The sequence below is a fragment of the Lygodium microphyllum genome, chromosome 3, assembly GCF_053477565.2.
Source record: "Lygodium microphyllum isolate KBCC chromosome 3, Lygodium_microphyllum_v1.1.10, whole genome shotgun sequence".
Taxonomy (NCBI): domain Eukaryota; kingdom Viridiplantae; phylum Streptophyta; class Polypodiopsida; order Schizaeales; family Lygodiaceae; genus Lygodium; species Lygodium microphyllum.
This window is the reverse complement of record NC_141137.1, coordinates 46,370,597-46,387,026: the sequence shown is the minus strand read 5'-3', so window position 1 is coordinate 46,387,026 and position 16,430 is coordinate 46,370,597. Positions and strand designations below refer to the sequence as shown.

General features: G+C 39.1%; 1 protein-coding gene across 3 annotated transcripts; it reads left to right on the top strand.

Moving 5' to 3' along the window:
- Positions 1–11,900: 11,900 nt before the first annotated feature.
- LOC148038286 (UV-B-induced protein At3g17800, chloroplastic-like) lies at positions 11,901–14,335 on the top strand. Of its 3 annotated transcripts, none has more exons than XM_087670346.1 (4): positions 11,901–12,053; positions 12,501–12,659; positions 12,762–13,048; positions 13,337–14,335. In XM_087670346.1, exons 2-4 carry the CDS (start codon positions 12,528–12,530, stop codon positions 14,163–14,165), a joined length of 1,248 nt encoding a protein of 415 aa, XP_087526472.1. In that variant the 5' UTR covers positions 11,901–12,053; positions 12,501–12,527; the 3' UTR covers positions 14,166–14,335. The 3 variants fall into 3 exon arrangements, with proteins under 3 accessions (XP_087526472.1, XP_087526470.1, XP_087526479.1); XM_087670344.1 differs by having other exon boundaries at positions 11,996–12,150; XM_087670353.1 differs by lacking the exon at positions 11,901–12,053 and adding an exon at positions 12,210–12,355.
- Positions 14,336–16,430: the final 2,095 nt, after the last annotated feature.

Genomic DNA, 16,430 nt, shown 5'->3' with positions numbered 1-16,430 from the left:
CCTCTTTCTCTCTTTTACTCATAAAATTGCATACGATTCATGAGAAATTGAAAATAGACTAAAAGAGAGGGTAAAGTAAGATGAAGCGACACAAGATTGGGTACAATCTCCCCCCGACATGAAGTGGGCAGCTCCCTTCATGCTGTATTTATAATAATATTATGAAATCTTATTTGCTCAAGATTTAGGCCCTTTACAATCACTCTTTGTATAAAGAGTTTGAGTGTACTGGAAAAGACATAGAGTAATCTGAATTAACGGATGCTAGCAGTTGTGCATCCCACAACTCTCTAGAACCATTAATATTTTATTGGACATATCTTCTAAAAATCTATTTTGCTAATAAATATTTACATAGAGGCTATGCGCACGCTTTATAAGAAATAGTGGTATGTCTAATACACTAATCCAATAATTGTCGAATAAATTCTTGAGGAAATAATCTTTAAAATGCTTACACGTGGTGCCCCTTTCCAATTCACCTTACTCTACACATCAGATGCCAAAAATTCAAAAAATCATGTTAGAATAATAACCAACTGAATAATTGCAGCTAGCCACATAAATCAATTAATTTGGAATTCCATACAATAATTAATTCACGAAGACATTAATATTCGTGTGGATAAAATGGTATCACCCACGTTCACACTTGCATCGACGCCTGTAAAGGATAGGCATCCCCATCGACCTTCTACCTAAGACAATTCTTAGGAACGTGTCTCACATTGACGGAAAACCATTTAATGCGCTCATCCCACCAACATACACACAAACGAGAACCATTTGTGTAGGTGCCACCTGGTAACATACCCCCGGGGTGGGATAGCAATTGTTCTCAATTGCTATTGGCTAGATGTGGAGACGATAAATTGGAAAAATGCCACAAATCACGAGCATGCATCCACTGAGCTTCCTCAACATGGTGATTGTGGAATTTGACAAGATAACGAGGATAAGTATTTCCAGTTCTTGTGGTCATATAGTCAACATCAATAATTGTTTTAGGGGGATTAGGATTTCATGGTCATTGGCAATCAAGGCTAGTGAGTCATAAACAAGGTGAATAGGAAGAGAACCTTTGAAGGGACGTAAAAGACTAATGTGAAAAGTGTTGTGGATTTTTCAATGATGAGGTAATTGTAATTTATAAGCATTAGGATTAATACAATGGAGAGTTTTAAAAGGTCCATAGAAACAAGGAGCTAATTTTACATTCGGGTTCTTTTCTACACTATGGAGTCTACATTTTTCGACACGTAACCAAACATAATCTCCTTCTTTATAAATCATGGCTTGCCTCTTTTTATTTACTTGTTCCACATATGATTGTTGGGCCTTTGCTAGCATTTGTTTAACTTGCTCATAAATACTTGAATGATTTTGAATCCAATCATCAACAGAAGGTATTTTCTGTGTTAGACGAAATGTGGGAGTTGGCAATTTGTGACCATAAACAATTTCAAAAGGTGCCTTTTGTGTAGCAGTGTGAGTGGTATTATTGTAAGCAAATTGTAAAAGGTGCAAATGATTATCCCATTTGGCTGGAGAAGAAATTGTGTAAGCACGGATTAAATCCAAAATTGTGCTATTTGTGGCCTCTGTTTCACCATTAATCTCTGGATGAAATGCAGAGCTAAAATCAATCTTAGTTCCTAAGTTAGTAAACAATGTAATCCAAAAATTATTACAAAATCGAGGATCTCGGTCGAACACAATAATTTTCGGCAATCCACGGTGCACAAGAATATGCTTGAGAAATAAGTTAGCGGCTTGTGCAGTACTTAAGGTTTTTTTTACAAGCAATGAAGTAAGCATGTTTACTAAATCTATCAACTATGGTTCATATCATATTATTCTGTGAAGAAGTTTGTGGTAAACCTGTAATGAAGTCCATAGAAATCTGCTCCCAAGGTGAATTAGGGATAGGTAATGGAAGTAATAAACCATATGACTTACCATGATGTCTTTTTATGCGTTGACATACAATGAAGTCAGAAACAAAATTAGAGACATCACGTTGCATATTTGACCAGAAAAAATCTTCATGTAAATTTCTAAGTGTGGAGATCATACCACGATATCCCATATAAGGAGGCTCGTGTACTTCTTGCATAATGAAATGACGAAAAGGATTAGTAATACATAACCTTTTTTCATAAAACAGAAAACCATCAGAAACAGAAAAGTTATTAGTAGGAATCCATTGATTGTTAGATAAATTTACCCAAACATTATGAAAATCGGGATCTTGAAGATAAGTATTTTTCATTGTGTCTAACGAAGAAGTAGAAATGACTGAAATATTTTTTAATGATGGCCTACGGCTAAGTGCATCGACTACTACATTTTCCTTACCTGGTTGATATTGAATGAGTGGATGAAAGGATTGAATAAATGATGCCCACTGTATGTGTCTATCAGATATTTGTGGTTGTGACAATAAATGTTTAATACTCTGTTGATCGGTTTTAATCATAAACTTCGAACCCATTAAATAGTGCTTCCATATGCGCAATGCATGAACTATGGCTAATAATTCTTTGTCATATGTACTATATTTAACTTCAGAAGGTTTCAGTTTACAACTAGAGTATGCTATAGGGTGATTGTCTTGCATCAATACTGCACCGATGCCAGAACCACTTGCATCATTAACCACAAGAAAGAATGGTTGATTGAAATTAGGTAACTGCAAAACTGGTGTGTGTGTGTGTGTGAGTGCATGCTTAAGTATTTCAAACGATCGTTTTTGGTTGTCGCCCCAACAATAAACAAGACCTTTCTTTAACAAAAGATTAAATGGTAAAGCAAGCAATGAAAAGCTTCTAACAAATTTTCGATAAAAGCTAGCTAGTTCTAGAAATGAACGAACTTCATGTACATTTTGAGGTGTTGGCCAAGACTTAACTGCTTCAATTTTACGTGGATCTATGTGTATGCCTTTGGCAGACACGATATGACCTAAATATTCTATTTCAAATTGAAAGAAAGAACTTTTGTCAGGGTTAGCATATAGATGGTTTTGTTTTAATAAACTAAACACTAAAGATAAATGTTCTCATGTTCTTTTTCAGTTTTGCTGAAAACAAGAATGTCATCGAAAAAAACTATTACACAATGCTGAAAATGCAAAAATATTCTATTCATCATTCTACTAAATGCAGATGGTGTGTTGGTAAGTCCAAAGGGCATTACTAAGAATTCATAAAGTCCAAATTGTGTACGAAAAGCTGTCTTAAAAATATCAGGAGTGGACATTCGAACTTGGTGATATCCTGATTTTAAATCAATTTTACTAAACACTATTGCTCCTTGTAATTTATCTAGAAGGTCATCTACTCTAGGTATTGGATAGCTATTTTTAACCATTATTTTATTAAATGCTCTATAATCTATACACATATGGTAAGTTTGATTTTTCTTTTTAACTAATAATACAAGAGCTCCAAACGGTGAACTACTTGGACGAATTAATTTTCTACTTAGAAGTTCTTCAATTTGCTTCTGAATCTTTTTTTGTTCTAATTGGTTATGGCGATAGGGAGCTTTGCAAGGTGGTTGACTACCAGAAAGTAAATCAATTTGGTGGTCTTCGGGTCATGATGGAGGAAGTTGTAAAGGTAAATCATTAGAAAAACAAGCAGAAAATTTAGCAATAAAATGTTGTTGCTTTGGAGTTAGTTCAGTTTTTGTAACATCAACTTCATTAATCCATACTAAGAAAGCTTTTGATTGTTTATGCAAAGCTCGCTTCGCCTGTGTATGACTAATAATTGGAAATAATTCAGTTTTTGTTAACCCTTTGAGTAAAATTTGTTTACCTTTGTGCTCGATGTGCATTGAGTGTGTGTTGTAATCTATATTGGGGTTGAATTGGTGACTCCATGGCATTCCTAGAATTACGTCAGCAGATTGCAAATATGCTACTAAAAATTTTCACTTTTCCTTATAAGATCCAATACAAATTTCTAAATTATGAACTTCTTTAGTACCATTATATCGTTGCCCTAGAAATGCAGCCTTAATTTTATAGGCAGATGGAACAGTTTTAAGTTGTAAGTTTTTAACTACTTTTTCAACAAGGTCTCGAAGTTCATTAGAATTTTTGCCCATAAGTTTAGCCTCATCGAAGTCGAGCATTGCTTCAAGGTCTTCGTTGGATTCTTCAACTCCAAGAAAATTCACATGCGCCATGGGTTTCTTCCAATCACGGGTGTTGCCCATGGAACAATGACTCGCAATATGACCAAGACGCTTACAGTTATAACAAATTACATTTTTGGAAATGGCATTGGAGACACTTGGATTAACATTTTTAGGTTCACCAGATTTAGGCAAATTTGAAGGTAGATTGGGAGGTTTAGAATTGGAAACCGATTGACCATGATTATTAAGAACATTTCGTATCCATGGCTATCGATTAAAATGATTCTTTCCATATTGAGGATTGAAATTACAGAAAGAATTAAAATGAAAGTTGTTACCCATGTTGTTACCGTTGGATGCCGAAAATTGCATTCGGTCTTTAGACTGCTTCTTTTCAGTGTCGTGAGCTAGGTATACGGCTTCGTCCAGATTATTGAGCTTGAACATGTTGACTTCGGCTTGGATGGATGGAATTAAGCCGGACATATACTTCCTCTTGAAGGTAGACTCGGCCACTAGCTCCACCATTTGGAGCTGCAAGAGAGTGCTCAAAAATACTTTTGTGTATTGAGGGATAGACTCACGTTCCCGTTGCATGAATAGGTCCCATTGTTGTTGCATGCAGAGCTCAAATTGTGCAAGGAGAAAATTTGCAAGAACCTTCTTGCGAAAGTCATTCCATGTGAGAGGACAATCAATGCTTTTACGTGTGACATTCCACCATAATGTAGCTTTCTCAATAAAATAATGAGATACACATTTAATTTTATCACTTCTTGAGTATTTCTCATTATCAAAATAAGCTTCGAACTGACTTAACCGTGATAGGACTTTGCGACCATCTTTAAGACCATCAAAAGAATTAAATTTGAATGTACGCTTGCTTATCTTGGACTCCTTTCGACTAGCATGGACATCCAAAGTAGCGTTGATGGCACAAACTAGGTTGTCGTCATTGGCAGAAATTTTAGTGGCAGGATGCTTGAGGGACTTCAGTTCTTGCTCCAGTTGTACGCGGTGTTGATACTCTTCTTCAAGTTGCATTGATATTGAATCCATACACTGCTCCAGGGTTGGCTCAGGAAGCGGTGATGCAGAGTCGAAATTGGTAGTGTCGGATGGCCCTTCGTGTGACATGATTGCTTGATGGAGAAATTCGGAGATTTAGGACGCCTTGCAAATGAAAAGACACCTTGCTTGTCGTTGATGAATTTTGGCATGTTATACCAAAATTTTAAGCGGCCTTTGGACAATAAATTATGGATGGAAGTAGGCAAGAAAGGCGGAAAATTTTTATGGGAATTTTGTGAAATTTATGAAGCTAGAAAGAATTGCGCGAGAACTGCCTCTATGGAAGAGATAATCAGCTATGACTTGTGAAGATTTGCAGAGTTTATGTATGACACGGAGTAGGAGAAGATGAAGTTGATTATGTAAGTGGTAATGTAACTTACTTAATAAGGCTTTAAGCCTTAAAAAACTTAACGATTTAGGACAAGAGGACATCGTGGATGTTGCTGTGGCGGCAAAAAATGGGCCCCCCCACGAAATCAAAATTGAGCTTAAGCTCTTGATTAAGCTTAAGGAAAGCTTTTAATTAGGCTTTAATTAAGCTTGCTAATCACCTTGAAGCTCCAGTTCTTCATGAAACATAGTGCCATGATGTGGGAGTGGGTCTTCTTCAATGTCTGAGAAAATAATAGAATTTCTTGACTGTGATAGAGGGGTTGGGGGTTTTGAAGGCTTGGGAATCCAGCCATGTAGTCGGTTTTCACAATGAGACGAACCGTAGAGCCCGTTTACAGCAAAGGGCTCGCCTTCATGCCAGAGGGTAGGCGATTGGAAGCCCAAGAGGTAGGCTGAGCTCTGATACCACTGTTGCGAGCAAAGGACGCGTGGTTTGCCCATAGCGAATGGAAGAAGCTCCCTCTTTCTCTCTTTTACTCATAAAATTGCATACAACTTATGAGAAATTGAAAATAGACTAAAAGAGAGGGTAAAGTAAGATGAAGCAACACAAGATGGGGTACAATCTCCCCCCGACATGAAGTGGGCAGCTCCCTTCATGCCGTATTTATAATAATATTATGAAATCTTCTTTGCCCAATATTTAGGCCCTTTACAATCACTCTTTACATAAAGAGTTTGAGTGTACTAGAACAGAGATAGAGTAATCTGAATTAATGGATGCTAGCAGTTGTGCATCCCACGACTCTCTAGAACCATTAATATTTTATTGGACATATCTTTTAAAAATCTGTTTTGCTAATAAATATTTACATAGAGGCCATGCGCACGCTTTATAAGAAATAGTGGTGCGTCTAATACAATAATCCAATAATTGCCAAATAAATTCTTGAGGAAATAATCTTTAAAATGCTTGCATGTGGCGCGCCTTTCCAATTCACCTTGCTCTACACATCAACTGCCAAAAATTCAAAAAATCATGTTAGAACAATAACCAACTGAATAATTGCAGCTAGCAACATAAATCAATTAATTTGGAATTCCATACAATAATTAATTCATGAAGACGTTAATACTCGTGTGGATAAAATGGTATCACCCACGTTCACACTTGCATCGATGCCCGGAAAGGATAGGCGTCCCCATCGACCTTCCACCTAAGACAATTCTTAGGAACGTGCCTCGCATTGCTGGAGAACCATTTAAGGCATTCATCCTGCCAACGTACACACAAAGGAGAACCATTTAAGCTGCTCATCCCTTTGCATAGGTGCCACTTGGCAACAATTTCATTTTCTTGGGATACTTCTTCCAACAGTTGTTTACAAGATGCCATTTTTTCTTACAAAAAGAACATCTAGTGAGAATTGTATGTACCAATACTTGATCACGGGAAGTTGAAGATGCCTAACTGTTGCTACTTTATTTGTGGTTCCTCTTTTCTTCATCCAAACAGGATTGGATGGTACTTGCCAATGTAGGATTTGGAATGTTGGTAAGAGTGGTTACAAGAGTAAAAAACACCTATTTTACAGCTTTTAAGAGAATAGCAATAGCATCTTCTTCATGTATTGGAGCTTGTACTGAGGCAAGCTATGCCATAAGTCCCTTCATGTGAGAGATGAATTTTCCCAAGTCTTCTCCTGATCGATATTCCAAGCTAAAGAATTCAATTTTAAGGAAGATTTTAGTATTTTTACCAGTGGCTCCATAGAACTTTTCAAGCTCATCCCATTTTTCTTTAGTAGTATTTAGTTGATCAACATGATGAATCAATGACTTATCGAAGTGTAACATAATGATTGCTTGGACATGTTGGTCATCCTCTATATCAACTAGATTTGCATAGTTTACAGCTCTAGTGCCTTGAATGAGAGGCCAATAACCTCTCTCCATCATCTTGTACTTGATAAGTACTTGCCATCGGTGGAAATCTTTGCCATCAAATTTTCGAATTTGAGGATGGACATCAGCATATGTTGTGGCCATTGGGAAGGTCTTACCACTTGCTAGAATAAGGGCAATGTCTAGTCCCTTACAAGTTTGCCACTAAATACGGAAGCAATTCAAAGTTGTAATGAGGAAAAAGGCTGAAAATTATACATATGTAATATTTCAAAATATGACTTTGGTGATCCTTTCTTATGACCAATCTTCTTCTGAGGTTTAATGGTCTTTTTAGGCTTCAATGATTTGAACCTAGACTAGACTTCGAGCTCCTCCTTGTGGTATGGCTTAGTGGATGACCCTTGTGTTGGACAAGAATGGTGTATGATTTCAATGCTTGTTGCTGATGATTCTGAGGAGAGTACAATGACACCCATCCCTCTAATTTCATTGACCAATATACTTAAGAAAACATCACTCAAGATATGTAATACACTTCTAGTGTATGATGGCCTATGTGTTTATAGTTGTACACATAATCTTACAACTTGAAGCAAGGTACTTAGCTGTTTTATTTTCTTGATAAAAAACATTCAGATTATGTAAGTATTAGTAGCATGATGATTAAGCAATGTGCCTTAGTGCTTACAAGAACTCATTTGTAGCTCATGTTGCTAGAGATGGTAAATGTCGGTCTTAATGAGCTTGATGATGACCCTTTGAGTAGAGGAACCTCTAAAATAAAGTTCCCAGGTTCATAACTCACTCTGGAAGAGTTAACTCAGTGATTAAAATCACTGTTGATGACCAAACATTGAAAAACATTGAAGATGGAAGAAGCTTGAAGCTCCTGGCTATGGCTGCCAAAGACTGACAGTTAGGGTTGGGCTTATAGTAGCCAATAGAGGTCAAATTTCCCAAAGTCCTCTTAGGAGTAGATGACCCATTAGGAGGGCTACAAAAGCCCTATGGTGGCCACCTTCAATGCATCTCCCACAACCTGTGCTTCGGTACGAATTGACTGCCTGCCCAGAACTGTGTCGTTCTGCATTTTTTGATAATGCTGCTCACCACGACGTCCAATGTCAGGGATTGACATGTCACGCTGAAGCACCCAGTGCTTGGGAGAAGATCTCTAGAAGAAACCAGAGACTGAAACCCCTTCTATTGCCCACACCAGCTCCTTCAAGGTCAAGGGGTCTGGCTGGCTATGGAGTTTGAAGGTCCAAAATGAGAGAGATGAAGATTGTCTTGTGCACTTAGTGGAGCTAAGATTTGAGGAAGCTGAGGGGATTAGAGGAAGCTTTGATACCATGTGAGAAAGCAGAGTTGTAGCATTGGAATGTGTGCACAAGAGGAAGGAGAGAGCTCAAAGTACAATAACAATATCTTGTTTACTAAGTTGCTTACAAGTACAACTTGGGTACACTCTCCCACCCATGATAGTGACCCATAGGCTGTTTATATAGCCACACCCATCTGCCCTCATGCACCCTTGCTTACAATGGGTTCCTATGCCTATCTTCTAACATGTCTTGCCTTGCATGAGACATTTTACTATCAGTGACCTTTCTCTTTTCAGCTACATGTAAAGAATGTGTCCATATTTTAGCCTTTGGACCAACCTTCACTTGGTCATGCATTCTATCCAACTGTAGACCAAAAGTAGAAGCATGTACTGCCGCATAAGCATTTCGAACTGCCAAGTCTTCCAACAACTTTTGCATACCTCCCTTTTTGAAATTCAAAGCAAGAGGCAAGCCCATTTCTTGTGCATGGATCTTGCCATCTTTCCAAAATATGAGATATCGTGCCAAGGCCTCCTAATAGGCCGCACAATCCTTTCTCATGCTACAAACTATCACACCACATACATCTTTTTCCCAGCTTAGGGGCTGCTGCCCATCCCCTTTCCTCTTGTCATTTTTCATCCAATTTTGCAACCTTCAACTGAAGATCCCACATACCTTTGACCAATTCATCTAAGAAATCTTCCCAACAGAGGGAACAATAGCAGGTACAGTCATAGGGTTAGCCACAGAAGTAGGTGGCTTACTAGATACATCAACTGTCTTGCCCGTAACAGTGGGCAAGCTAGAGACATGCAATCTTTCTCTTCTTCTATGCTTCTTCACAAGTGCACTAACATCTTTCTTGACATGTCTCCACTTTGTTTTAAGACCTGTCCCCTTCTCTTGAAGCTCAGGATCAGCTGCCTGTAGAAACAATTCAATTTTTTGACTTGCAAGAGCTTGCTGTTCTGCAAGATCCAACTGCTCAAATCGACTTTCAAATTCTCTTAACAATTATGTAGCCACAAGACCCTTATTGGGTTGTAAAACCCACTCCTGAAAAGTCTTGTATGTAATCAAACTAGTATATTCAATGTAAAATTCTTCCATGAGTGTCTTCTTGAAAGCTACCCAGTCAGCATCCTGCAAGTATAATTTAGTAATCCATGCCTTCAGTTCATGTATAGTAACACGTACAAAATACCAGCTCCATGCAGATTGAGCCACCCCAAAGAATTCCATCTTTTGAGTATAGGTATGTACATATGTAGATACATTTTTGCCATTGAATAACTTCACCTCATGCTCAACTGCTTGTAAAGCATTCATCACAACACTTTCTGTTTGAGCAGAAGCTTACATCACGTGTTGTTGTTGTTATATCTGCATAAGCATATTCATATTTTACACAAATTGTTGCAAAACATCATTGGAGATTGTGTTCGAAGATTCTCCCATCTTATCTTTCCTTCTTCTGACGACCTTTCATGTTGAGTTCACCAATGTCGAAAGGTCGAATCCACCGGGGATCAGAGATAGAAGGAAGTAGAGATAGGAGATGGAAGAGAAGATAAAGAATACACAATAGGTAAACACAATAATGACAAAGCACAATGAACTGAATCAATATGTATTAAAAGAACTTGGAATCCTTGCACTACTCAAAAGCAATCTCCAAGCATTAGATCTCCTGGAGCTTTTTCATAGAACAAAACATGCATCAAAATTACACCTCCTTCTCTGCTGCTCGGAACCCAAATCTGATGGTTTCGTTGGCTCCGAAAGGGGGGTTAAACCTAAGGACACCTGTTCACGAATCTCCCAGATTACTTCTTCTTCTTCTTCCAAATTTAACTGCAGTTTTTAGTCTGTTAACAGTGATCACGACATGCACGATTTCGTCAATCTGTCTTTTTTATGAAAAATCTCATAACTAGCTGAAAAAGCAACTTGCTTTTTTGCATGCATCCTAATCTAGATGCTTTTCTAACTTTTTTAGATTTTTATAAAAAATGATATAAAAAATAGGCTAAAATTATCCAAAAATCTAGTATTTTTGGATAATCCATGCAACTCACACTAGTACTAATGACTCAGATCACATTGACTCTCTAGATCAATAAAGAAGTCGGATGATGATGCATTCCATGTTTTTTCACATTGTGTCCGTATAGCATCACGACAGCATTGCCTCCCTTAGGATGGCCATCATGTAGTACATCTATTGAGCACTTGGGAGGCCTAGCTTCAAAAGCCTTAATTGAAGATGCAATGGTTGACTCAATTACTATTCAGGGAGAGTAATTGAAGCATTCTCAATTGTAGATGTCACTGTAGTTCCCTTTACTCTCATCCACCCTTTTTTTTGCAGTCCTTTGCAAAATGCATAGACTCCTTGTAGATATAACAAGCATCAAGGAATGGAGCAAAGCACACATCCACCACAATCTTGATGCCATTGGCATTGTAGAGTTCAAGTGCATAAGTTGAAGTGAACCATTTCTCAAACTTGAATTCATTAGGGAATCGAGATAAAAAATAAAAGAAGACGCTAGCCATGGAGTATGAGGCATACCTCTGCTTGAGACGAGAAAGGGAGAATGCTACAACAACTTTGAACATTATCTTCCCTCCATTATCAACCTTAACATGAGCTTAGGCAGCCAAATCATTGCACAAAGATTTCTTGCTTTCATGCATGTCATACCATTCTTGATGCATGATAATGGCATAGTTGATGTCCATGGCATCTTCAGATTTTTGTGCCTTGGTCATCTCATCAATGTAAGATGGATGGATTACATTTGAAGGCCCTTTTTTTGCATGCCATGTAGCTACATAGTTGTAGAGCATGAACTTGCTAAACTAGGATGATAAGACTTTGCCAAACATGTTGAGGTTCTTTGCTAAACATGCTCTCAATAGGCCGCTCTAGACTCTCACCCTGTTATCACATGAGAGTACTGTCCTTCGTTAAGGTCTACAATTGACACTTACTGATTGTGTTGCCGAGGCTAATAGCCCAAGGTTTGAACCCACACACGTACTTTGCTAATGCCCACTTGGGCATGGGGCAGGGCCAATTCTTCTTGTTCCACTAGGATGGAGTTGGAAAACTCGAAACCTTTCTACAATGTTCTTGTTCTTGGGATAGGGCATGCGGTGCTCTTTAGACACATGGACTTCCGCGAGCGAATGATTCTCTCTTCTTCTCTCTCTCGCGAGAGGAAAGGTAGAGGACAACGCTTCTGCAGCTAGGTAATAGGTGTTCGTCCTTTCATCGATCGTCTCTTTGAAGCCTCTCTCAATCTGAAATTGCTGTTGTGAGATGGTCTTTTGAATCTCTCTCTCTCGGGTCTGTGTGCGCCTCTCTCTCTCTCTCTCTCTCTCTGTGTATGTGTGGCTTTAATTGCCGGACTCTGGCATGAGAATTCGGTGCATCGTTTCAAAGACAATTGCTCCAATCTGCTGCGTTTTTCAGTGAAATGGGGGATTGTAATTCCATGGAGAATTAAAATAAGATTAGATTGCATTCATGGCTAACATCTGTAACCTGAAAGGTATCGATGATAGTTTAGTAGGTAAAATGAAGGGGGAACTGTGTGTTTCGTTTTTTATGATCTCAGGGGACTTCAATTTTTCCTGCTCCTTTGATCAGTTTGGAGTAGGGTTAGGTTTCAGAGCTGTGTGAATTGTTGATTGCAGGTTGCAGTTCTTGCACAATTTGAAGTTATGCAGGGGACACTGGCCCTGGGGAGCCTATCTGGTCTAACTTCCTCTGCTTCGATCTCCTTCCAGCCCGATGTGCTGTCGAAGACATCCTCGAGTCTTTGGCCTCCCAAATGCCAGATCCCCATGAATAGGGTATACATTCATTGTGTGCGCAAAGTTTTAGTGAGCCTTGTGGCAGAGTCTGTCAATACCTGCAGATGACAAATGTATTTTTATCGTGTTCTGTTTGAGCAGAGCCGACTGCATGGAGGGGGATTTGCAGAGAGGTCTGGCATGGGGAGAGGTGGAAAATGGAAGATTCAAGCCAAATCAGAAGCCACCACCCAAGGCAGCAGCAAACCTATTGCTCCCCTGCAGCCCGAGTCACCCAGTGGTCAGTTTCTCACAGAGATATTGCAGAGCCATCCCCATCTCTTCTCTGCAGCTGCCGAACAGCAACTAGAGAGTCTGGCAGAAGCAAGAGAGGCTGCCAATGGTCAGGAAAAGGCTTCCACAGAGGGAACTGAGTTGGTTTTGTACAAGTAGGTCTCCTTACTTCTAGCCTTATATGGCATTTATGATCTCTTATCCTCTGTGCTATTTATCAAAGGTGCCACGGTAGGCCTTTACTTGTGTGTTAATGCGAAACAGCTGAAAATGCATGATTAAAAAGACAACTTTTTCTTCAGGTTATGCAGAAATGAACATCGAAAGACGTCTAACTTTTTAATTTTGAAGCGGGCTAACAGTATGATGCTGCTGTTGTTCTGGATGCTTGTTTTGGCATATTTTCTGTTGATCGCTTCACCCTTTTGATGCATGTCATGTAGGCGTATTGCTGAGCTACGAGCCCAAGAGTTGCGCAGAACCTTGGAAGATATCATGTATGCTCTGATATCTCAAAGATTTGTCGAAGCAGGGATATCGTTTGTCCCTGCAATGTCATCAGTTTCAAGAGATCACACTGTAGATGACTGGCCTGCACAGAACAGGGAACTTGAGGCTGTGCATTCACATGAAGCATTTGAACTGATTCAGGAACATTTAACCCTCGTCTTGGGAGGGAGAGAGCCTGATACACTGGATCAGACTGCTATGGCTCAGATCAGCAAACTGCGAATGGGGCAAGTATATGCAGCATCAGTAATTTATGGATATTTTCTGAGAAGAGTGGATAAAAGGTTTCAATTGGAGAAGACTATGAAGGTCCTTCCAGCTGGCTTGGTTGAAGTTGAGCCTGTAGAGCACAAAGATGGTCAAAAGTATGATTTGACAGCCGGTGTTGCACCTGGTGTTACAGCTTTAGCTTTAAGCGACATCAAACAAGTTCCACAATCCTCTGGCCGTGGCAGAAGAGTTCAAAAAGGTGGAAGGCTAAGGTCTTATGTCATGTCTTTTGATTCTGATACTCTGCAAAGGTATGCGACTGTGAGGTCTAAGGAAAGTGCAAGTGTTATCGAAAGGCATACAGAAGCCCTCTTTGGAAAACCTGAGATTCAGGTAATCGAAAATGGATCCATTGCAATCGCCAAAGATGAGGTCATTATGCTAAGCTTCTTAGGGTTGAGGAGGCTAGTATTAGAAGCAGTTGCCTTTGGCAGTTTCCTTTGGGATGTGGAAACATATGTGGACACCCACTATCACATAGTGGGACACTGAAATCATCCTGGTGGAGCATGATATATCATAGGTTGGCTTTGTGCTATGTTACACGCCACTGTAATATGGAAACACTTAGTAATTTTGTACAGTAATTTTCATCAAGCTTGAGACCTAAGATGTTGTAGTGAGATAACCATATTTTTTCTATTTTTTAAATCAGTCCTACATATCCTTTGGTCACTTTCTAGAACAAGTACATCATGCATTGTTGACCCTGCAGACAGCCCGTATGAAATATTCTCTAGCTGATATGTGCCAGTCCATCTGTTGGAACACACTTACATGTTAATTTTTACTGAGTTTGCTAGGTTAGATTGATCATATCAATTTGTCTTTCAAGACTTGCCAATCGGTATGAGACAGGGCACTGAGTTGACTTATGTCACATGCTTCTAGTTGGATTCCTCCACACAAGTTGGAGGGGTCACTGAAACACTAGCTTGGCTGTTTGGGACTAAACAAGAGGGGTTGAAAGACAATCTTTAGCAGGTTTTCAGTTAAAGGAAAGTTGTGACATAACCTTGGTGCTCAAAAAGTAGTTGTCAGCAGCTTGAAATGCTGCATGTTTAGATGTGGCGTGTTGAGAGACATAAAAATGAATGTTCTGGGAGGTGTGGTATGGTGCATGGAAGGATTGAATATCAATACATGTTAAAAAAGAACCAAATTTTACTGTATGCTGTTTAGGTAACTTGCACAAAGGCCATTGGGTGTAGCCTCAAGAAGCTTTGAGTTCTAGTGGGAAAGTGCCGACACATGTTTGAGAAGTGGGAGATTGCATTCTTAGCAGCCTTTGCAATGGGCTTTGTCCCTTGTCTTACATGTTGGGGAATAGGATGAGCAGAAAGATAGATTGGGGGCAAACACGAGGCGTAGAGGTCAATTGGAGCTAGATAGTTATGTTGTGCATTCGAAAGGCAACCCTCGTAACTTTGTGGGGGTTGTGTAGGCCGTGGTTTTTGACATATAGCAAGTTTGCTGTAGTAGCAATGCAAAGGAGGTTATCGCGGCCTTTGTGATAGAGGTCCACAAGGGCAATATCACTGTCCCCATTGAGTCCTTTCATGCAAGATATGATTTTGCTACCTCTAGTTGTTCTACTAAATGGGAAGGGTATTCACATATGAGTTTAATAGATGGTTTCTCGGCATTTCCAATCATAGTGCTTTTTGGTTTACTTTTAAGTTGATACATGTTTATATCAGGTTTTCTTGGGCACTCGGTGGAAAGATATTGGGTGCGACCTTACTTCCTTGGCTACAAGGGCAATCTTGCATAATACCTACCTTGTTTGGTTGGGTTTGCCTTGGAGGGGTTTTTGCTTTTTGAATGTCCACTCAGAGAATCAAGTTTGTAGTATTGCTTGAGGCCTTGGGAAAGTATTGTATGTGCCCCTACTTACCTCTTTAAGAAATCTTAGAGGTGATAAGCATACTTGTATCTTGTGGGATGGGTACGTGAGTTGTTAGAGGTGTTGAAACTTCATGGAAGTTGAGGGTTTGTGATTGTATGTGAAGATAAGTTTTCACCCTTTTCAAATGCTTGTTACTTGTGTCATGAGTTGAGGCATTTTGTTAAGTTGTGCCATAGGAAGTGCTAGGGGAAGAAAGAAAGTAGGATACAATGGAGGGACTATAGATAAAGGGAAAGTAGTGCAAACTTTGGATTTGCCAAGTGCCAGTAATTCCAATGCAAAGAAATCTGCTCGAGGTGGCTCCTTGAGGAATTCCTAAAAAGGGCATTACAGGAACAAGGAGACAGCTAAGGAGTGGTCTACAAAGGGCAATGAGGTTTTATCAAATAAGGAGAATCCTACAACTCCCAAATGGTGTTGATGGTGAAGGGTAAGGAGAAGAAATCTATTAAAGGTAAATCTGACAAGAAGACATCACTTATGAAGATGGTGAGGTCAACTGAGAATCACACACACACACACACACACACACACACACACACACACACACACACACATTTGTTTGTGATTTGGATTTTAATACTCCACTATCAAATGGACAAGTCCTAAAAAGAGATTACTATGATTAGCTAGAACATTGGTGCTTTTGTTTTGAGAGGAGGCAAAGCATTATTTGTAGTATTCTTAGGAGAAAGCTAGACATTTTGTGTTTGTAGGAAATTAAGATTAGCCTTGATGCTAAAGTCAAGTTTAAAGAAATTGGGTATAAGACATTTATCAATTCATGTAGTAGAGGAAAAGGAGGTATGCTTATCCTAGTTAAGGACACTTGTATACCTTCTTTTTTG

What these genes read in the sequence shown, in the direction of transcription:
- LOC148038286 (XM_087670346.1), top strand. Translation starts at nt 12,528, where the DNA reads ATGCAGGGGACACTGGCCCTGGGGAGCCTATCTGGTCTAACTTCCTCT. An exon ending in GCCAGATCCCCATGAATAGG is followed by an intron (nt 12,660 to 12,761) that starts GTATACATTCAT and finishes CTGTTTGAGCAG; the next exon opens with AGCCGACTGCATGGAGGGGG. An exon ending in ACTGAGTTGGTTTTGTACAA is followed by an intron (nt 13,049 to 13,336) that starts GTAGGTCTCCTT and finishes CATGTCATGTAG; the next exon opens with GCGTATTGCTGAGCTACGAG.